The 23,424-nt window shown below is 47.6% G+C and overlaps 2 protein-coding genes across 4 annotated transcripts in view; one reads left to right on the forward strand and one right to left on the reverse strand.

Moving 5' to 3' along the window:
• CCNDBP1 (cyclin D1 binding protein 1) overlaps nucleotides 1-2,432 on the reverse strand; it is an 18,769-nt gene extending 16,337 nt beyond the window's left edge. Inside the window, exon 1 of one of the 2 annotated variants that reach the window (XM_032971282.1) lies at nucleotides 2,320-2,432. The gene's annotated coding sequence lies outside the window, so the exon portion shown is untranslated. Of the gene's footprint in view, nucleotides 1-2,203 lie in introns of both variants that reach the window. The other variant, XM_032971281.1, reaches the window with a different exon arrangement.
• Nucleotides 1,234-14,170, forward strand: OTUD6B (OTU deubiquitinase 6B). Of its 2 annotated transcripts, none has more exons than XM_032971284.2 (7): nucleotides 1,234-2,101; nucleotides 3,711-3,871; nucleotides 4,238-4,345; nucleotides 6,851-7,169; nucleotides 9,000-9,061; nucleotides 9,514-9,620; nucleotides 9,968-14,170. In XM_032971284.2, exons 1-7 carry the CDS (start codon nucleotides 2,011-2,013, stop codon nucleotides 10,074-10,076), a joined length of 957 nt encoding a protein of 318 aa, XP_032827175.1. In that variant the 5' UTR covers nucleotides 1,234-2,010; the 3' UTR covers nucleotides 10,077-14,170. The 2 variants fall into 2 exon arrangements, with proteins under 2 accessions (XP_032827175.1, XP_032827176.1); XM_032971285.2 differs by lacking the exon at nucleotides 1,234-2,101 and adding an exon at nucleotides 2,303-2,439.
• Nucleotides 14,171-23,424: the final 9,254 nt, after the last annotated feature.

The raw sequence follows: 23,424 nt of genomic DNA on the forward strand, positions 1-23,424 counted from the left end.
AAGTTCAACATACATAGTGCAGTGCATTCGTACTGTACAAGCCAATATCGTGTAGTCAAGTACATTCTGATGTAAACCAAGTGTATAGTGCATTAAAATGCTGTAGAGTATAGAAACTTGTGGAGTGCATTGAACCTCTGCACGGCGGTGTCGAGATGTTAACTCCCTGGCCTGATATACAGGAGGTCGTGGGGTCGATCCCAACCCAGACGTCTGCGTGTCTCTTTCTCCGTGGTCGTGTGGATTTTGCTCCGGTTTCCCCTCCCCATTAAGAATCAACATCAACGCGTTCAGAGTATTTGGCCGCGATACATTTCCCACCTTGACAATCCACTGTGTCGAAGTATGATCAACATTCGTGATAGCCCGGTCGCTTCTGCAAACGAACTCCGGTAATAATATAGCTCAGTGGGGCCTTTACCTGGTGAAAGGGATAACAAAATCATATTCTTTGGTTCTTTCGGTAAAGTCACGTAGAATGAGAATAAAATAATAAAATAAAACAATAAAATTCTCACGACGTTTCGGCCATAACACAAGTAGCCGTCCTCAGGTGAAGAAACACGACTGTCCAGAAGACAGCGCTTGAGTGAACCCTGTCAAGCTTGATAGCGTCTTTTAAGCTGTGTGGGAGGAACAGAGAGCCTTGACAAAGGAGCATTAACTGGGAGATTAGCATTACGGAGAGCGAACGAGCTGGGACTGGAGGAGGGGGGAGGGGAGTTTACATATAAATTAGCATGTAACTGGGGGATTAGCGTTGGTGTGAGGGAGAGAAGAGCACCAAGGAGAGAAAAAATGTCGGTTTTTCCATCTCCTCAACAACCAGCACCAAGGACAGCGACATTGAGGCGGACGGGTCAATCCATACTCGGAAGGGAGGAGGGAGAAACAGTCACAATGCCAGCGAAAGAGCTGCGGTCTGACGGTCACCGCCAAATACAATTAATTAAGAACCGAAATGGTTTAAAACATCTTTCCAATGGTTACTAAGCCAGAATCCATCCTCTCGGTTGAAATTGTCTCTGTCTGTATATGTGGATGGCTTCATGAACGAATCTCTCATGGTAGCCGGTTGGCTTGCAAAGAACCTCCGTCTTGGAGAAGTCAATGTCATGTGAGCCCACTGAATTATAACAGTGATCTGCCACGGCAGAAGAGTTCGTCCTGCCGTGTTTCAAGTCTGCTTTATGTTTGCGGATGCGGTCCGAGATATGTCGTTTGGTTTCCCCAATGTAGTTGCTACCACAGAGGCACTTTAGTTTGTAAACGCCTGGGTACTGTATGTCTGGAACAGCATCTTTTACAGATGGAACCAGATCACGGATTTTATGTACTGTGTTGAATCGGACCTGGATCTTGTGTTTGTTCAGGATTTTGGAGATCTTTTTAGTAACCCCTGAAATGTAGGGCAAGGTGATGGTTTTGAGTGGCTCCTCAAGAGGATCCTTCTTCATGACTGGAGTGATGGCTTTGCGGATTGTGTAGTTGGAGTAACCATTAGCCTTAAGAGCTTGGTGTACGTGCTTGAGTTCACTGGCTATGTGTTCCTGGTCGGAAATGCATTGGGCTCTATGGTATAGAGTCTTGATGAGATAATTCTTCTGGGATGGATGGTGGTGGGAATCCGGTTTCAAGTAAGCATCTGTATGGGTAGCTTTCCTGTAGACAGAGTGGCTCATTGAACCATCAGGTCTCCTTTTAATTAAGACATCCAAAAAGGGTAGCTTGCCATCTTTTGTGTTGTGGCCGAAACGTCGTGAGAATTTTATTTTATTATTTTATTCTCATTCTACGTGACTTTACCGAAAGAACCAAAGAAGATGAATCCTTGCAGTCACGAAAGCTTTAAATCGAAATAACAACAAAATCATAATCTTAGTTAATAGCAGCGGGGCTCTCTCTCTCCCTGCCCACGGTGAGGCGCCAAAGGCCGTGCAGCCCAGGGGCCGTGGACGAGCCCCGCGCCGCCACCACCACCACCACGCCGCCTGGCTCGCTAGGCCCACGATGGAGCGGCACGCCGCTGGCAGCGGGCGCCTCCGCCCCGCCGAGGAGGAGCTCTCGCAGAGGCACAAGCGGGAGAAGAAAGAGCTGCAGGGTAACGAGCCACCACCACGACGTCGCGCTGCGTGCGTCAAGTGGCGCTGCATCTTTCGTCCGCGCTTTCCCGCTAGGCCTCTACGCGAGCCTCGCGCCTTGCCTGGCTCGTCGTGCCCGCGAGGCTCAATGAAGCCCGGCGGAGGCGCGGCGGGGGGGTGCTCGTTGAAGGCTTCGAGCGGGACCGCGGAGGTCTTCGCCAAGTAAATGTGCAGTCACCTTAACGGAGTTGTTACTCCGTGTAGGAGTAGAGCCTTTAAACACGTCCGCCGTTGTCAAGCACGGCACGGCTTTGACGCTTACAGTGAATGCGTCGTGAATGCGCACTGGCAAGTGAAGGTATGAGGGTGCACGTGGTGAATGTATGGGACGCGGTGTCGGCGTAGAATGACAACAGGCGAAGTGACGTGTCCCGTTGTTGTGCACCAATTTTCGTGGGGAATTAGGGGAAACGTCCCCCTGAACAACCGGTCTCATCATTATTATTATACGGTACTTGCTATACTCCCACGTCTAAGTTCCTCCTATATCGACACGTACTATGATGAAACACGCACTATGATGAAACACGCATGGGGAGGCTCTCCTCTAGCAGTGGATTGACGAAAAGATTTTAATTTACGTGGCTGCGGCAACACGAGTCATTTATTTGCTATAGGTATTTAATACATACAGTATGTGTAACTACATTTTAGCCGCACATCACTTACGTTATATATGACTTCATTTTTTTTGAGCATTATTATTTCTCGATTTAAAGCTTTCGTGACTGCAATGATTCATCTTCTTTGGTTCTTTCGGTAAAGTCACGTAGAATGAGAATAAAATAAATTGATAAAATACAATTATTATTATTGTGTTATTTTATTTTATCAATTTATTATTTTATTCTCATTCTACGTGACTTTACCGAAAGAACCAAAGAACATTTTTATTTCGTTGTTTACACATTTGTGCTCAAATTCCAAGCTTACACTCCCCTAGTTAACGTCCCTTTACAGGCGCTGGAGCAGAGCCGTCCGCTCATCTCATCATCTCTCCGGGGTCGCTAAAATAAGTACCGTTCTGCTTTGTGGGAACACAGGAGTTCTCATATGGAGAGACTGCCACCATCCATAAGAATGTGGAATTACGGTCATATCATTGGCTGAGGGCCATAAACAGAGACGAGCTGAGAGACACTTTGACCTGACCCCTGTACCAATTGAACCATTGACTATTACGAAACAGTATTAAAACCAATCTCAGATCATTTGCACTGGAGATACTTTGAAGGATGCAGGTGAGGATTTTTGCTGGAGTATCGCCTGGAATGTGCCCAAGCCTATCAGATCTTGATCACTACGCAGGGTTGAGCCTCAATAGTGCTTGAATATATGTTGAACTTCTTTCGCACCGTACGTAGCCAACTGTTAGCGGAGGTGAATGAGTGATCATAATGTATAAAACAGGTGTCATCGGATGCTATATAGCAGTTTCCAGTATATGATGAGTGCATCCTGGGTGATGTGGTTACAGGAAAGGGGAAATGTGAGAACAGTATGTTATATATTGCTCGGGGAAATCTGGTTGCACCGTTCCTGGCTCTCGAGTAATTTGTTTTTCCACAGGACGTGTCCAGGCAATGAAGAATGCGGTACCGAAGAACGACAAGAAAAGACGCAAGCAGCTTGCGGATGAGGTCGCACAGACGGAGGCCGAGCTGGAGGCACGCCACGAACGCGAGAGACTCGCGCTCGCTGGGGAGCACAGCGAGAGCCAAGCAGCCACGGTAATTAACCGTGGCCAATAGTGCAGCTGTGACAGTACCACTATTGTCTACTGGGCAGTCACGGTGGCGCAATGTTTTTGCTCCACTATGCCGGCAGTTTCTGTAGGAAGTGAAAGAAACGACCCAGCACGTGGAGCGAAATGTCAAATAATCGTGTTGTAAAAGCACACGGTACAAACCCCCCGAAAACACATCGGAGAACTATGCAGCACACCTGCAAAACCCACACATTGATTTACAGGTGTGCACTGCACGCGTTTCCCCATTTAGGGCTCCTCGTTCTCTTACCTTGCCTCCATGCCCAGGCTGAAACAAATCAGCATTCCTACCGCTCCTGATCTTGTGACTGTGCTGCGTGTGGAGCAGGTGGGGAGCGTGTTGGATGCACTGGCCAGTGTGGAACTGACCTCGGTTGCAGAAAATGCAGGGACGACGGAGACGCAGCTGCGTGTGAGCAAGGCCCAGAAGCGACGGGTGAGACGAGTGTGTTGCGATCACAGCCTTCCCACACTAACCTGATAGCTTTCAATGTCACCGTTAATGTATGTTATGTATTGTTTACACACGGGCCTCAAAGCACTTCATGCCCAAAGAATCACTCTATGCTACCACACCCTTCTAATTCAAGTCCTGTTTAAATTATTATTCTTAGACATGGATTTTATTTCCATCAAACTGTTTTAATTTAGCTATCCAAATCATGTTATTGTGCATGTACATATATGGTTATATTCTTAAGGACATCTCATTATCTCCAGGTGATTTGCTCGTTAGTTTCTATGTAGTATCTTTGTTTACCAAAGTTCCTGTGCCTGACACCATTGCAATCATTGAAGATTTGGTCCAACAAGGACCTTGTTAGACACTGCCTCACCAACATTTACTTCACCTGGAATGGAACATTCTACAAACAAGTTGAAGGTACCCCAATGGGTTCTCCCTTATCTCCAGTTGTAGCCAATGTTTTCATGGAAAATTTTGAGACAGATGCCATCCACGCATCCACTCTACGTCCGTCCATGTGGAAGAGATACGTAGATGACACGTTCGTCATCTGGCCACATGGCCTACCAGCTCTGAACCAATTCCTCAACCACATCATTTCCATACACCCAGCCATCAAATTCACCATAGCAGTGGAAAAGGATGGCAAGTTACCATTCTTGGATGTTTTAATTGAAAAGAGACCAGATGGCTCAATGGGACACTCTGTCTACAGGAAAGCCACCCATACGGATGCCTACCTAAAACCTGACTCCCACCACCATCCATCCCAGAAGAATTCCCTCATTAAAACTCTACACCATAGAGCTCGTTGTATTTCCGACCATCACCACCTCGACAGTGAACTGGAACACGTACACCAAGCCCTCAAGATGAACGCATATTCAGACTGCACAATCCGTAAAGCTGTCACCCCAAACGTTGAGAGAGAACCATCTGAGGACCCATTCAAAACCATCACCTACATAGCAGGGGTCACCAAAAATATTTCCAAAATCATGAGCAAACACAAGATCCAGGTTCGATTTAACACAGTACGTAAAATTCGTGATCTGATCCCATCTGTGAAGGATGTGATCCCTGACATGCAATACCCCGGCGTCTACAAACTAAGCTGCGTCTGCGGCAGTAGTTACATTGGGGAAACTAAGCTACATGTCTCGGACCGTGTTCGTGAACATCAGGCAGATCTGAAACACGATAGGACCAATACCTCAGCCGTGGCTGATCATTGTTTTAATGCGGTGGGCTCACACGAAATTTATTTCTCCAAGACGAAGGTACTCTGCAAACCTACTGGCTATCAACAAAGATTCGTTCATGAAGCCATTCAGATATTTAAACACAGACACAATTTCAACCGAGAAGATGGTTACAAACTGAGCAATCATTGGAAGGACGTTATTAACCAGTTTGTCATTACTGGCTGTGATGTTTCCATCCTACCTTCCAATGTTATCAGTTATATTCGAATAGAACCAAAGAGTAAGGTTCACACTAACACAGCCGCCGTTTACATTTACATGCTAATCTCTCTCACTTTAACATCACTAGCCCCGTCCACTTAGTTTATGACCCTTTGGCTACATCCATTTCAAACCTTTAAAAACAGCCTGCTCAGCAGCTTTCCCCTCTTTTTTCTCCTGATGATGATTACTTGTGTTGCGATCGAAACGTCGTGTTGTTTTTTTATGATTTTTTTATTCACTCTATTTTCATTTTTATAATTTTATTGTTCTATCTACGTGACTTTACTGAAAGACCGAAAGAATATGAATTCCTGCAGGCACGAAAGCTTTAAAGCAAGATATATGGTTGTTTGTCAATCCATTGCTGGATATGGGCCCCCCCATGCCATACGGATCATGTAGGTTATTTGACCATACTTCTTTGGTCAGTGTAGGTTGGCAGAAGTTGGCAGCGTTCACAAACACTTTGGAACACAGGACAATACAACAATGGATTATGCTGCACTGCCCTCTCGTAACAACCTAGCCCCACAGCAGACTACAATACCTGCCTGTGGTTACTCATTCAAGCAGTATCCTGGCTCAACCCTGCTTAAGAGTTTGGACGCATTCTGGGTGATTTGGTCATAATGTCATCAGGCAAATAATTTTTCATTCAGGATTCTTGCAGGCAGCAGTGCATCACCCTGTGTTAGGGAATGGCCTGAGATGATAACACCACAGAATCACCTCTGAAATGTCTTCAATAGGCCTCTTATCCACACGAGATGACACACACTCGCATGCCCTGTAAAGAGTGTTAAATGCCATGCTTCCAGGTGTTTCATGAATGGTTGCACCGTGTTATATCTGCGTGGATGGTGCTCTGATTAGAATATGCAAATCAGTCTTGGTCAGGGATCAACTTATTCGCACGAAGAGTCAATGTATTTTACAAAAGCACTGCGGGTAGGTTATTACGGCTGATGCCATTGCTTCACTCTCGTCCCTGCCGCCCCCCGCTCAGGACAAGAAGGCTGCGAGCGAGAGGGAACGCGAGGCTCGTATCGTGGCGGCCGAGTTGAACGAGCTGACTCACGGCGCGCGTCACCTCGAGGGCCGCCGTGTGGCCGACTTGCTGGCCGCCCGTGGCCTGCACGCCCGGCCCGTGCCGCCCGATGGCCACTGCATGTACGCGGCCGTACGGCACCAGCTGGAGGCACGGGCGGGCCCCGCGCTGTCCGTCGCCGAGTTGAGGACGCGTGCCGCGAGCTACATACGGCAGCACCGCGACGAGTTTGCACCATTCCTCACTCAGGCTGGCACGGGCGAGGCGTACACAGATGGTACGTGTGTGCGTGTGTGTATCGAGCGGCATTATTCTAGTCATAAGGTGCGTCATGCTTTGCGAAAGCTACCTGGTCTTTCACTCCACACAAAGCTCGGGGTCTTCTCGGACAAGGTTTTGCCCTGGATTGTATGAGAAGCTCACAACTCCTTGAAAGATCTAAACAATCCCATCAGTGAGCTCCTCTGGCAAGCAAGGCTTCGTTGACTGGGTCATGTAGCCCGCATGCCCAGCCACCGCATGCCTCAACAGCTTCTGATTGGCCGGATATATGGGGCTAAACGGGCATGGTACGGGCTCGAGAAGAGATGGACTGATATGATACAGAAGGATGTGGAGCTGATTGGACTTGATGATGACTGGTATCAGCAGTGTCAAGAGCGGCTTCTGTCAAGGAGATTCATAAAGGTTACTGCTGGGGAGTTGGAGGCAGTCGCCCTCCAGCAACAATGGAGGGCAGAGGAGCGATGCTCACAACAACAAGGAGAGTGCCAGGTGGCTAAAATGGAGAAAGTTCACAGAGTGGGAAACACAGTTGGTGCATCTGCGAGTCATCTCATTCACTCAACCCATGGCACCTGGGTCTGCTCCGTGACCTTCTGCCAGCGGGCCTTCAACTCTTCACGTGGCCCCAAAGTGCACCTAGCATGGCACAAGCGCCATAGTGACATCACCACCGCTTAGAGGTGAACGGCGGTTGTTGTTGTGCACGTGTGTCGGCCTAAAAATAATAATATGCATAAGCCTCTGTATGCTCTCCAAACGTAGGTTTGTCCACGGTCGTATTTAACGAGTGATAATCGAGATGTCGTGTGTAATTATGTGTATCCTGAGTGGAGGCGAGTGCATGACGTGTGATGTCGCGAGATGACATCGCATTTTATGATGTTATCCTGGGGGCATACATGGCGTGTGATTTCATCGCATTGGCTCAGGATTTCCATTGCTGGGTTTTATTTTATCACCAAGTCTTGGTAACCCTTCGAACAGTAAGTTTCTTATAACAACAACTTTTCCTGGACATCTGTGCAAAAGAGCTCATCAGATTCCTCCAGTATAAATAAATAAATATGATTTACACTCGCGTTTAATTTATACCAGACGGTATGTATGGTGTTATTGTGACCCAATGCGACATGTCAAAGGTGCGCAGATAGACCGAAATCAGGAGCTAATGTATGACTGCTTTCAACCGTAGTTGTAAAGGCCATGAAAATTTTATTTTATATATTCAATTATTTCCTACACATCTAATGATGCAAAATGTTTTAAATGTGTAGACCAGGCGGTTTAAGGTGAATTTTTGTCTGAGCAATGAACCATCATCACTGCGGTCCTGGTTTCAAATAGAGAGAAACTATTGCAGTTTAAACTGGATTCGTTTGTTTTGAGATTCAATGACTGAAAAAAATTCCCATAGATACCTATGGAACATTTAATTTATCGTGGTGTAGCTCTGAGGTTTATATTTGAACAGGAATAGAAAAAAAATATGTGGTCTAGTTGTGCAAACTGTGAGACATATGACTTTGTTATCCAGTGGGATCTGTCTCCAGCTGTACGGTGGAAGTCTGGTGAAAAACAATCCCAACCATTATTTATAAGAGCTGAATTTAATAGAATATCCTCTCTCCTGGGAAAATATGTAAAGTAACGACGAGATAATTTGCATGGGTGTTTTAGCATTCAAGCATAGACGATTACCATATTCGCCATGCTTGAATGCATTCTGTAGTTTAGCATTGCTGCGCTGAACTGCAAGGCTTAAACACAATGACTAATGTGCATAACACCCTCGGCAATCTCGCTGTCATTGCATGTGTTGCAGAGGAGTTTGATAAATATTGCGATGAGGTGGAGAAGACAGCAGCGTGGGGAGGCCAACTGGAGGTAAGAGGCCACGACACACACACACACACCATGTGTGTGTGGGTGTGTTTGGGTATGTATGGACAAAGGCGGCCGGGCGTGGTGCTGGCCACCCACCCCCTCGTGTGCTGTGCTGGCTTTCATAGGTACTCGCTAACAGCACTTGCCCCAACAGTCTGTTACAGGCTTTCAGGGGGAACTTTGTCTTTGTTTATATGGACATATCTGAGTGTGTGGGTACGTGATGGTATGTGTTTGGTTTTACAGCGCCAAACCAAACATTTTTGGGCAAGCCTTCACGGCTGCTCACTAACAGCTCACTAATAGCTCCTTGGTCTGACAATACAAGCTACTAAGAGGGGAGTATTGTATTTATGGACCATAAAGTGCGGTTCCTTCAACGATTGAGCCATTATATGCGGGTGCAGGAGTGATGGTGTTCCACTTGTGTGTATGTGGTGCTACGCAACCAGCTACGGGCCCTGTCTCATGCCTTGGAGACGCCCCTGGAGGTGGTGCAGGCGAGCGCTCCGACCATCACCATCGGGGACGAGTACCACGTTCCGCCCATCACACTCATGTAGGCTCACACCGACAGCACCCACGTGGCCAGCGCTACCCACACAAAAGAACTGAATAATGTGGACATGTCATTTATTCATAACGTGTTAAAATGTTGTCATTTAGACCACTAACTCAAAGGGTTGAGAAAATGTGGCCATCCCAACAGGCAGCGGCACTGTACATACACAGCACACCTTTGTGTGTTGTTAATATCCTTTACTCCAAGCTGCATTGATGTTTCTGTTGCAATGGGTTTTCTAATCATTTGCACATTTCCGAATGAAGCAATGACCCTTGCCTACATGAGCCCATGCTGTCACCGTCGTGGTTTCTGAACACCGTGCGTCCCCCCCCACTCCACAGCTACATGCGCCACGCCTACGGCCTGGGGGAGCACTACGACTCCGTGGAACCCATCCCCGTGGGGGGCGGCGCAGAGGGAGGAGGAGAGGACGGAGAGAGCGGTCGCTGAGAACCTCCCCGGCGGGAGAGAGCCAGCGCCGTCAAACTCCTGGTTTGGAATTCCAAGTGGCCACTACGATTACATCCTGCAAGTGTGTCGTGATGTTTGTGGTCTGCATAGCTCGGTCACCAGTGAATGCACGAGAATGGGCGTTGTAAAAGCTTGCTTTGGCATGGAATTCAGACGAGTTTAGCTCCAAAAGGCATACGCGTCAAATGGGCATGGCATGAACCACTTGCGCATTTGCACAGCTAAAGACAGAGGTGTGCTGGTTGTGGAAAATAGACCATTGGAGAATTGCAACCGGAATGTTGTCAAATGAGTTGTTCAGATTGTAATGTGTGACTCTTAACAGTTGTGGGGATAACATGTTTTGCTTTGTCTAGTTGGCAAAAGGCAAGATTGAAAATGTAAAATAAATGCGATACCAGTATGTATTCTTGTAAAATTTCACTGGATCGCTCTCGCGAAAATTATTGCGGTAAATTTGCACAGTGCATTCTGGGATGAGCAGCATTGTTTAAGGTAGCAAAAATCAGGAGTTGATCAGTTCATAGGAGGCAAACGGCTTCAGTATTACACGGTGGCATTCCTGCAGATACTACCTGTGCTGCTGATAATGTAGTCCAGTGTTCTTCACTAATTTTCAGAGGGGGGGGCAAATTTTACCGATAAGACATCAGTGTGAGCACCGACCGTCACACATTTGCAACTATTGGGGGTTTGACAGCAGCACGATGATGGGGAGTGTATTGTCGGGGGTTGCACGTCAGGGGCCGCACTTAAGGTCACCAGGGGCCACCAGTGCCCCACAGGCCTCGTAGTGAAGACCACTGATGTATCAGAATCTTTATTTTTTCTGGAGGAATCCAATGAGCTATACAGCTATTTTTCACAGATGTCCAATAGTCACAGATGTCCAGATGGGGAAGAGCGCCCATCGTGGGTGGTAGGGGCATTGTAAAGCCTGCGCTAATCATCGTAGAGCCTTCCTCAATTTAACCACTGAACTTCTCCCTTCCTTAATTTTAGTACAATTCGTTGTTTACAATCTGCACTTTGTCACGTTCCCATAAGTTAAAATGACATATTTGACAATGTCTTAGGATTGTGTGTTTACAATCGTTATGTATTCATTGGGTCTTTCGGTAAAGCCACGTAGATAGAAAAAAATACAAAAATATGTCGTTTCGATCGCAACACAAGCAATCGTCATCAGGTGATGATTGCTTGTGTTGCGATCGTGGCTTTACCGAAAGACACAATGAATATGAATTCCTGCAGTCACAAAAGCTTAAAGTCAAGATTTAACTGTTATGTAATTGTGACTTTCTTAACTACCAGGTGGTTCCCCATGGAATCTTCATCTTAAAATCGTCTTGAGCCTTGGCATTAACGTGACTTCCAAGAATCCCAAGGTTGTCATACTTCTGGCTCTCCAAGCCTCTGGCTTTAAAACTGAACCCTTTAAGTCCTGAAGGGGACTGGTCTGACTCTTCGTGTGCTGTGTCCCCTGCTATATATGTAAATGTGGGTCCGATGCAAACGGCTTACTCGTTTATATGTAAAATGTAAACGTGACACCAACGTGGAATTTAAACTGTCGCATAGAAACGTCTGCTGTAAATCCATCGGTATGTCACAACATCCCACCTGCCATTCCAGTGAGGCGCAGCTCAGAATCAGAATCTTTTTTTAGACTGGAGGAATCTCTATTTTATGCAATTTATTTGCCGAATGCCATAACTCAGGGGTCCCCAATTCCCGGGCCACGGACCGATACTGGGCCGTGGCCTGTTAGGAACCGGGCTGCACAGCAGGAGGTGAGCGGTGAGTCCGCGCGTGGCCCGCCCATTATTTTATTTACCACTTCTGTCCGCGTATCTTTCAGTCACAGTCACAGTGTTGGTAAACCCACAAGCTAACCCCTAGTAGCCACAATGAGTAAAAAAAAAACGTCGTTGGAGAGCTTCTTTGAAAAGGGGGAAAGACCCAATGATGAACCCCCCCCCCCCTCCCCGGTCCGTGAAAAAATTGTCTTCCACGAAACTGGTCCCGGGTGCCAAAAAGGTTGGGGACCGCTGCCATAACTAACACCGCTGCCATAACTATCACCGCTGCCATAACTAACACTTAAAATGCACTTGCTCAGTGGCCCAGTGCTCTTACTGTTCATAGCCATTGACTGGCACTGCCTTGTGGGTGTATATTTATCTGTTGAAACCGTTGATATTGGCACATGTTTCTAATTACTCAATTTGAATCTACATCGCAATCATTATCCCTTACTGCGACAACTTGGCAGGATCCTGATTAGAAAGAGTCACGAGACTCGGAGGCCTTCTTGGATCTTCAAGCATCATAATGTTTAAAAAATAATCTTTGAACATCAGAAAGTGAATGGACACAACCAAACAAAGGTGTCCTATCGGCCGATATCTCCACGCATAGCTCTCAACTCGTGACACATCGGAACTGAAAGATATCCCGTCACAAACCAACTTTTGATAGTTTTTACGCAAATAGATGTTTTTTTCATGTGGTAAGTCGAAAGATAGCGCGCCGTGTGTATTCCAAGCATACGCACGCATCCCTCGTGCAGCCTTTGAAAACCCGCATCCTTTATCGGCTTGATCTCTGTAGCTGCACTTGACTGGTATGTGACGGCCTCTTTGTTCTTTTGTCCTGCAAAGAAATACAGCGTTCACGTGGGTGTGCTGGGGCATGTCCAACTGACTGCACTGAGATCAAGGCGATTCTGTGTCCCAGGGCGCTCCTGCCTATGTAAGATCCCTCGGTGAGCATTGCTCAGAACCTGGGTTCAAACCCGGACACCCAAAATAAAGCGTAAACTACTTCTCACGTTTGGTAGTCTTGGTTTCGTCACCTGTGAATGTTTTTTTGTTTTATATCCGTGACCCATGATTGGCTTCTGCTTCTTTACAACAGGACACTCCATAATCAATGTGTCGTTAAACCCACCACCACCCGGCACAGGCAATTAGTAAGGTAATTACCGGCAAAACGACGTACTCAAATTGCAAATGTTCTGGGTTTACTCTCCATTTATGGTCTGTGTCAAAAAGTAATATTGATCTATCTTGAATGTAGATGTTGCCCTGTGTTTCTGTATGAAATGTGGTTTCGCCGAAACCGTAATCAAACTTGTTTGGTTTGTTCTTCATCTTGTCTAGTCCACCTCTTGTGTCTATGTATACCCCTCTGAGTCCACACACACACACATCTTGAGACTATATAGACACAACAGAGTGGAGCACTGTGTGATCGTGGAGGGTTTAGTCTCTTGAAGTAAGGAACAGCCGTAGAAGTTAGTCGACCCAAAAGGGAGCACCCATCAGAGTCTGGGTTGACAATTTTTCACCTATGTATTTGGAACTTCTTTTGCACCGTACGTAGCCAACGTCCGAATCGGCCACTCTCTGCCCGGGATGACCCGTGATTATTTCCCAAACACCGGTAGTTATTTAATTATTTCCCAGACACGGGTAATTATTTAATTTTGGGGTGGTGATAAAGCCTTGCGGTAGTGTGTTCCCGCTTTTTTACAGAGGTTCACCGTTCAAATCCAGCGGCCACCCTGGTGCAATACTGCAGGTCTAAGTAGCCAGAGCAACGCACACAGTCAGCTTCACAGTGGACGTTAAAGGTACTGTGATGTTCTTCGAGCGAGTCGTCCGATCTGTGCCTGATGTCACGGTCCAAATTTTTTAAAAAAATTACCTGCAAATTACTCAATTAGAATGTACAAAGCAGTCGTCACCCACGACTGCGAGACCTCGAAAGGACCCTCCTGACAGAGAAGTCACGAGACTCGGTGATATTTTCCTGGATAAACAAGCATAGTAGTAGTCATAATAATCTGAATCGTAAATATATAATCAACCCCTGGGATATGGTGCGCGCGCTTTTTTGATTGTTGGCCGGGGCCCAGCCATGCCGCTGCTATTAAGCCGCATGAATAATTACATTAAATAATGTAAATACACCACGAGTAAGATGCCAAAAGTAACCAATATTGTTTCTATTTGTGAAACTGAATATTCGAAGCTTGAATAAACACTATTCTTGCAATATTTCAACAAGGGCTGTGAAGTATTTATTTATACGTAATGGAAATCTGCTCTACGCGTGTCCTGACGCTGCCGACTTTCTCTCGCCGCAAGTCACGTTCCCCATGTTGACTGCAATACGAGATCCGGCTCTTACAAACCAAGTAACTTTTTTGTTGTTTTGGGTAAGAATTTCCAAAACAGCTCCCCTCCCACGCTGACTTCCCTACCACACAGCCGTCGGGTTTCACCATGCTCAGAGCGCTCGGCCCAGCTCGCAACCCGCAAGGTTACAATTTTAAATTCTCCAGGGTTGATAAAATCAGTACAGCTACCTCTCGGTTTGTGTTCTTGAAAATGGCGCGTACCTGAAAATTGCGTAAATTAAACAAAAAATTCCTGTAAGAAATAAAGGAAATGGTTGGTGTTAGTGAGAGTATGCTGTCGAACCTCATTCTTACGTCCACATCTTTCACTGGTTGTATTTACAATACTACCGTACATATATGAAAGGTAGTAACAGCCTATTTTTAAAAAAAAAGTGAAACAGATTTTTAACGGGTTGTGAGATGCTTGAGTGTGGGCTGGTGGAAAGGGAGGAGGGGAGGAGGAGAAAGTGGCACAAGAAGGAAATGCTGATGCTGCTGCCCGTGCTTGTGGTGGTTGTCAGTACTGCTGCACCTCAGGGAACATCGCTACTGAACTTTGATGCCCTGACTAACGATGAGCTCGCATTGTCGATTGGCTCTAGTTTTTAAGATATGCTACTGGGCCAGTATATACGACCCTCGACTTGGGAATGGCGGAGGTTAAGTGAGTTTTGACTTAAAGCTTTCGTGACTGCAGGAATTCATATTCTTTGGGTCTTTCGGTAAAGCCACGTAGATAAACAAAAACACGTTCCTTCGGAGTGGGCAGGTAGGAACTTGGTTGGACAGCGAATTCGTGCGATCCGTGTTGGATAACATAGTCGTGTTGGAGGTTGCAGCTGTTACTATTGCATCTGATGATGATTCTTGATTTATTGCTGATGTTGGTCTTTAAGTTCATGCAGCTGCTGCAGCAGCAGGTCGCGCCTGTGCTGTGACGCCGCCTCCTGCGTGTACCACGCGCGCCAATCCACCTGACGATGCCGTCGTGATCGCGCACCACGGTGCACGATGTTGAGCAGGGCGTAGATGCCGTAGTCATAGCCGTTCGGTTGCTGCGGCACAAACACCGTGGCGATCGCCACCTGCGTGCTCGCCGGTTCGGCGCTGGCAAAGGCCGCGATGCTCTTGGCGTTGCGCGACTGCCCCCGCGCAGCCATTGAGTCTAAGAGCATGGCAGTCGACCTTGGTGGGCACGTGGCGTTGACGATGACCAAGATCTGCCAGTGCGGCTGCTCGTGGATCGGTATAATCCACACCGGCCTGGAAGACACGCCATCGAAGACGCGATTAAAGTCGTCGAGATGGCCCACCAAGAACTTCGTGTACAGGAACGTGTTGAACAGGTGGACGTCTGCCGCTCGCGGCAGGCAGTAGAACTGCCCGAACAGGTTGATGATGATGATGATGTCGTTCAACCACTGCCCAGGTTGTAAGCAGCGGAAGTCGTTCGGGAACAGCCTTCCGTACCTCGGGACGAAGACGACGTGTTCGACCGAGACGGGGGGCGGATGCGGATGGAATTCCGGATATGCACGACAGACAGACAGACAAATAATCCCTGGTGGGCAGTGTGGAACCTGTTGTTCCTACCTGTATAATACAAATATCACAACGTTTCGATCGCAACACAAGCAATCGTCATCAGGTGAAAAAATAGCGAGAGAGCTGCTGAGGCAAGATGTTATAAAGGTTTGAGATGGGTGTAGCCCAAGGGTCATAAGTGGGCGGGGCTAGTGAATAAATTTGCATGTGAATGTAAGATCGGAGAGCTGAGCTACCTCCACGACGACGGAGCTGCGGAGGTGGCCATTGTATTGTGAGAGATTAGCATGTCAATGTAAGATCACAGAGCCACCGCCAGATCACTTTACAACAAATCGTCGCCAGTGGTTGAACAGGAAATCTATGCCTTTTGCAATGCCAATGATTTGGAGAGAGCCAACAGATCATATCAGGATTTTTGTTACTTCTGCATGGTGCCTCCATTTGAGAAAGGTTTGTCAAAGAAGAAAAAGTGGACTATGCATTATCCAAACATTCCATCAGCTATACGCCCATTACCCCATGGAGAAGGACTGCCGGTTCCTCATGCACCAGAATCATTCTCACTCGAGTCAGACGAGGAAGAGGATGAAACTTCTGGTCCTGAACCATCAAGGTCACATGACCCAGATTTTCTCCCATCCTCCTCTGAACCACACCACATAACACAAGGTGAACTGAAATACCTGGTCAGGGATTTGTAACTACCCACGAGTAAGGCAGAACTGTTGGGCTCCAGACTGCAGCAATGGAATCTCCTGGTAGATGATGTTTGGGTTTCCATGTTCCGTGACCGTCAAAAGGATCTTGTCCCATTCTTTTTCATGGAAGGTGATCTTGTAGCCTGCCTCAACTTCGTTCATGATCCAGATGAGTGGAGACTGTTCATTGATTCATCGAAGATGAGTTAAAGCTGTTTTGCTGCGTAATGGCAATGTTTTGCCGTCAATTACAGTTGGTCATGCAGTCCTTATGAAGGAAAACTATGACAACATGAAAAACTTTTGAGGTGCATACACTATGACCAACATCAGTGGCAGTTTTGCGGTGATTTGAAGGTTGTTGCTGTCTTGCTTGGTCTGCAGACTGGATACACAAAGTACTGCTGTTTCTCTGCGAATGGGATAGTCGCGCGAGAGATTCCCACTACATCAAGATAGATTCGCCACTCCGACAGTCATTGGAGCCTGGGAGGAAAAGTGTTCAGCATCCACCACTTGTTGAATCAAGGAAGATTTTGTTACCACCCTTACACATCAAGCTGGGTCTGATGAAGAACTTTGTCAAAGCCATGGACAAAACACAAGCAGCTTTCAAGTACCTCCGTGGAACATTTCCAAGGTTAAGTGAAGCTAAGATAAAGGAAGGTGTCTTTGTTGGTCCTCAGATTCGTGAACTTCTTCGAGAGGATGCATTGGACGGTGCACTGCGTGGCAAGGAAAAGACGGAATGGAAAGCCTTCCAAATTAGTGGCAACACATTTTCTCGGAAACAAGGCAGACAACTACAGGGAGTTGGTGGAAACCCTCAAGACATACAAAAGCCTTGGTTGCAACATGTCACTGGAGATACATTTTTTGCACTCTCATCTAGATTTTTTCTCACCGAACTGCGGAGCAGTGAGCGACGAGCATGCCGAGCGATTTCACCGAGGACATCGCGACAATGGAGACACGCTATCAGGGCAAATGGAGCCCATCAATGCTTGCAGACTATGGCTGGACAGTGACAAGAGATTCTCAATTTAATGAATGCAAGAGACAAGCCAAGAAGCACGGAGTAGACACTGAATAAGGACTAAACTACGTACTTATATATACAGAATAGTTTTTTGCCTTTTGTTTCAAAATCATTTTTATTTATATAACACTTTTGCTGATTTTTTTAAGTGTTACATGAACAGAACAGGTGACGTTATCATGTAAAGCAACCATAAACACATGAAAAGACCTAGGTTTACAATTTATGAGTAAAGCTCTATCTATACAATATACATTGACATAAAATGTAAAAACTTAAATATCTTGGGAACAGTAGCCAATCAGTTGTTTTAATTGTCTTTTTTGAATTCAGCACATCAAAATCAATAATAAACAGCACATTTCATCTCTGAAGCAGACGACGTAAAACATTGTAGACCAGTGTTATAGGGAATGTCCGTCGCTGGCACTGGACTATCAAGAGAATTGGGCACTGCAGTATTGGCCTTTGGCTTGTCCTGTACCATTAGGCGGGCTCTATTTTTGCATGAAATATTCACTTGTCTCTAAACTATGCTTGCGTAGTTGTTGGTTAGTATAGTACGGTGCTGTGTGACCCGCCATGTATAGTCTGCTCAAATGTGAATAACAAATAGGCATTTGGTACAAACGGACTCGCCACAACATTCTTTTGCAGGAAATGAGTGCAATGGAAAAATGAGCACACATTGTGAATGCTAATCCCTTTTGAGTGTTTGGGTTGTAGATGCTTGCACTTAGCAAACAGGAACAGATTAGACCAAAGACAAAACATCATATTTGTAGGCCTTAAATTCCAGCTCTATATTTGTTGATGAATAAAAAAGAGATGCCTGTGTTTAATGTGTCACTGCATTACCTCCACCCACCCTCCAGTTTACAGTGAATCCACTGCTGGACGAAGGCCTCCCCCATGCTCTGTGGGGGTCGTATAACCATACTTCACCACGTTGGTCAGTGCAGGCTGGTGAAGTGGAGAGGAGGTGCAAGACCGGTTTTGATTTCCAATTCACGGCTAACGTCAGTCGCAAGTAATATTGCGTTAGCCGTGGATTGGAAATCAAACTCGGGGCAGTGCGCTAACCACTTGCCTCCTCCTCTCACCAATTTACCTGTGAGCAACATTTCGGCCAGCAGATGCCACTGTGACCTACGCTTGTGTCGTTTGCAGCTCCACCCATGTATGCGTTGGAGTTATCTGGCACATCATAAGTTTTTCTAAATGCTGAATTATTTAAATATGGCATTGGCAGAACACTCCCCCCACCCCAAGGTAGAACCTTCCTGATAATGAGTGTTAAGTTGGACTTTGATTGGAATGAATCTATAATCTATAATCATTTGCCTGTGACCACATCATCCGGAATGTGTCAACACTCAGAAATTTCGCAGGGTAAAGCCTGAGAGTGCTTGGATTGTGCGACCACCGTGCAGAAAAAAACAGGTGCTATAGGCTGCTTCTGGGCTATATAGCGGGCACCAGAGGGCACTGCAGACAAGTCAGTTGTACTGCACTGCTCTGCTGCCACGGCCATGCACCCAGCCTTCACGACGCACACTGAACAGGGTGGTGGTGACTGACAGTAAAATAACCCCCAAGGTTCGCACGGCAGTGGGTTGGTTAGGATACACGCGCCATAGTCAACGTGGTCATGCGGGTGGGAGCCCGGGATTCAAACCCCGGAGTTTGGAATTAACTTCCCGGGGCCATTCGTGTTCCTTCCTCAGTGCTCACTCCCAAATATTCCTAAGCAAACACACTCGCACCTCCGATTAGCACGGTTGGTTACGTACGGTGCAAAAGAAGTTCAACATTCATACAAAGGCAAAGTTCCCCCGTTTAGCCTTTAACAGACTTGGAACAAGTGCTGTTAGCGAGCACCTATGAAGGCTGGCACGGTACACGAGGGGGTGGGTGGCCAGCACCACGCCCGACCGCCTTTGTCTCCCCAGTGGCGATCTTTACACAACGCACCAGGTACTCATTTGAGGCTGAGTCGACCTAGGGGAGGCCCGGGACCGGTTCAGATAATCTTCACTGGTGTTGGCCGTGAGCGGGAATCGAAATCGGGTCGCCAGGTTCACAGCGCAGCGCGCTAACCGCTACATCACCGCTCCCCACCACTCACCACACAACAACAACAACAACCGCCACTCGCCACTAAGTGGCGGTGACGTCACCACGACGATGCTTGTGCCAGGCCATGTGCACACACACACTGACACACACACACAGAGACACACACACTGACACACACAGAGACACACACAGATACACACACAGACACACACACAGACACACACACACTGACACACACAGAGACACACACACACCGACACACACACAGATACACACACAGAGACACACAGAGACAGATACACACAGAGACACACACACAGATGCACACACAGACACACTGACACACACAGAGACACACACACACTGACACACACACTGACACACAGAGACAGAGAGGCATGACGCGCGCGCGCACACACGTCGGCACGCACCCACGCACTCCTGCAGGAAATGCGCGTGGAACCTTGCCCTGCCGTGGGCAAGGGGGGGGTGAGTCACGGCGTGAGCTCACCGCTCCTTCGTGAAGTCACGTAAATGTGGTGATGAAAGGTTATTTGGCAGCGCCTGCATTCAAATGCGCCCTATGAACTCGAAGTCACGTTAAAAGGTAGTGCACCTTCCACGTCACGTCTTGCTTTGATGTGTTGGTGAGGACAGGTCAGTCTCTGAGTCTTTTGTCAAGAGAACCTGTCAAAGACTGCTTTGGAAGTCTGTTGTCTCGAAGCCCTGTCAGAGACTGGTCTGTGAGCCTATTGCCCACGATAATATTTTCCTGAAGGTGAGAGAATCAATGCTTGCATTTGTTTGTATTAAATACTTGGTGATTGTACAGGACGTGTTCCACAATTGACAAAATAAGATGCTGCATCAGCACGACAAGTATTCTTCTGCGTGCACAGTCACTTCACGACAACAGATGTTGGAGTCTACAGGTGAACAAACAAACACATTCCTGCGGAGGGAGCTGGTAGGAACGTCGGGTTGTTCGGTCAATGGCCAGGGTCAACGGCGGCACCACCACGTGGTGTATTCCTCAAATATGCCCGACTGTGAGGGCGGGCACAAGCCGGCGTGAGTAGGTTAAACGTTAAGCTTTATAAGGGCACCACGGGGTGACCAGCCCCTCCCCACCCTCCCCACCCCACCCAGCCCCTCCCCACCCTCCCCACCCAGCCCCTCCCTCCCCACCCAGCCCCTCCCCACCCTCCCCACCCCACCCAGCCCCACCCTCCCCACCCAGCCCCTCCCCACCCTCCCCTCTCCACCCAGCCCCACCCCTCCCATTTTTGGATGTACGACGGACGGACGGACACAATAATCCCCTGTGGGCTGGTGGTGTAACCAGGAGGTTCCTACCAGTACAAACTATTTGTCCTTCACCAGGTCACAGACATTGAGATCCTAGGAGATGTTAACTACCTCGCCTTCTATGCAGGAGGTCGTCGGTTCGATCCCAACACTGACGCCTGCTCTATATTTGGAGTTTGCGTGTCTCTCTCCCTGTGGACGCGTGGATTTTTCTCCAGATCCTCCGGTTTTCCCCTACACATTTAGAAACATGCGTTTTAGACAGTTTGGCTGCTATAAATGTCCACACGATAATACACTTCGTTTATCATTTGTGTGGCCAGGTCGCTTCTGAAAATAAACTGTATAGCTCAGTGAGCCTTACCTTGTAAAATAAAAAATAGAGTTATCTGCAAGCTGCGGCTGTGTTTCTGCTTTGCAGGATTTCAGGGAACTGCCCACCCCCAGCACTCTCTGCAGGTGTTATGTGGGCAGGCGGGGGTGGGTGTACACTGACACTCCGGGAGTTTACTGCTGGTAAGCGGGCTCGGTGGCCCAGGGCTGACGCTGGTCCAGGGATGACGCTGGCCCGTTTTGGCATCAGCAGCGCGTTGCGGGATGTGCCGCGTGGCACGTTGTGCTGAGGAGCCACCTCACCCCCCCCCCCCCCCCCCCACGTCTCCCTCTCGGTGCCCTCCACACCAAGCAAAGCAAAGATTCACGAGAGGTTAGTATTACTAATCGATTATATAATTACATTACCCCCCCCTCCGCCTCTAATCACTGCACCTGATATGAGTTAAGTGATGACGTCACCCTGCTGCTCTATATAAAACCGGGAGCAAGCGAGGGTTTTACCATTCTGGCGAATTGCCCGATGACGCTGGATGTATTTACCAGCGAAACGTCGTACTCAAACTGTAAATGTGGATTCACTCTTCAACACACCGGTGGGCTAAAGTAGTGAATTATTTGTCTTTTGTCAACGTGACACTTTTTTTGCTGATTGGCCGTGTCGGGTGGTGGAGGGTTACGACACATTTATAAATAAACGCGATCTAACCCAAAAACCGTTATTATGAATAATATTGGTCGCGAAAGCCTACGTGTTAAACCAAATAACACGGAGATTTTGGCGACCAGTCTTTTGGGTTAGATCGCATAATGTTCGTAATAGCTGTTTTGCGTTAGACCACGTGGTGTTGACTAACCCTCCGCCACCCGTGTACAAAAGTGTTTAAATGCACCAGTTATTGTTTGAGATCACCGGTTCAACGTCAGTTGATGATGTCTCATAAATGCTCCGTTTATGTTGGGTTATCCATAACTTAAAATCGTCAAAACCACGCAGGATTAAACGGAAACATGACCCTGACGTTGAACGAAGCGAAAGACTCCGTTACCATGTTAACCAGGCCGCATCGGCAGCCAGCTGCCCCCGTGGGAGTGATCCCGTGGGAGTGATCCCGTGGGCCCACTCAACAAGCGCATTCGGTATCGGGGCAGCCCCGCAATGCCAGGTGGACAACCGCCTGACACCGCCGAATCCAGATCGAGCTCGCAAGCCCAGCCGGCGCTTGCCATTCGTCACGGAAGACGGCATAACGCTCGCGTCATAGAAGAAGGCAAGCTTTGGTAACTCCCTGTGTAAAACGCCAGACGGCTGTGGAAATCAAATGTTGACTTTTCAAACTGGGTCCACAGTAAACAATAATGACGACGCTGCAGCTGCCCAACACATCTACCCCGGAAGGAACCACTTCGCTCCCCAGCCGTGGCGGTGTTGACTTGTACTTGAGGTCGGCGTTGATATTTAATATTTGGCTGCTGTAAATGTCCACATGATAAGCCACTTTGATGAGCTATCGTTTGTGATAGCCAGGTCGCTTCTGAACAATAAGCTATAATAGCGCAGTGGGCTTTACCTGGTAAAGTAAAAGTTTAGTTTTATCTGTATATTACTGGTAGGAACCTCCTGGTTACACCAGCCCACGGGACTATTGTGTCCGTCCGTCGTGCATCCAAAAATGGGAGGGGTGGGGCTGGGTGGAGAGGGAGGGGCTGGGTGGGGAGGGTGGGGAGGGGCTGGGTGGGGAGGGTGGGGGGTGGGGCTGGTCACCCCGTGGTGCCCTTATAAAACTCAACGTTTAACCTACTCACGCCGGCTTGTGCCGCCCTCACAGTCGGGCATATTTGAGAAATACACCACGTGGTGCCGCCGTTGTTGACCCTGGCCATTGACCGAGCAACCCAACGTTCCTACCAGCTCCCTCCGCAGGAATGTGTTTTTTGTGATTCGCTTTCCTTTCCTATACTTTGCACTCCTATCGTGTTTGTACTGTTTGTTGTTGTAACGTTCTTACCCACCCCTACTGGACATCTGTTAAAAAGAGCGTCATAGTTCATCGGATTCCTCCAGTATAAATACATCCTCTGATTCAGATAATGTGTTTGATGTGGTAGCAGGCCTGGCTCCAGCTCCTCTCG

This window comes from Petromyzon marinus, chromosome 45, assembly GCF_048934315.1.
Source record: "Petromyzon marinus isolate PM22_M1 ecotype Great Lakes invasive population chromosome 45, UKy_Petmar_22M1.pri1.0, whole genome shotgun sequence".
Taxonomy (NCBI): domain Eukaryota; kingdom Metazoa; phylum Chordata; class Hyperoartia; order Petromyzontiformes; family Petromyzontidae; genus Petromyzon; species Petromyzon marinus.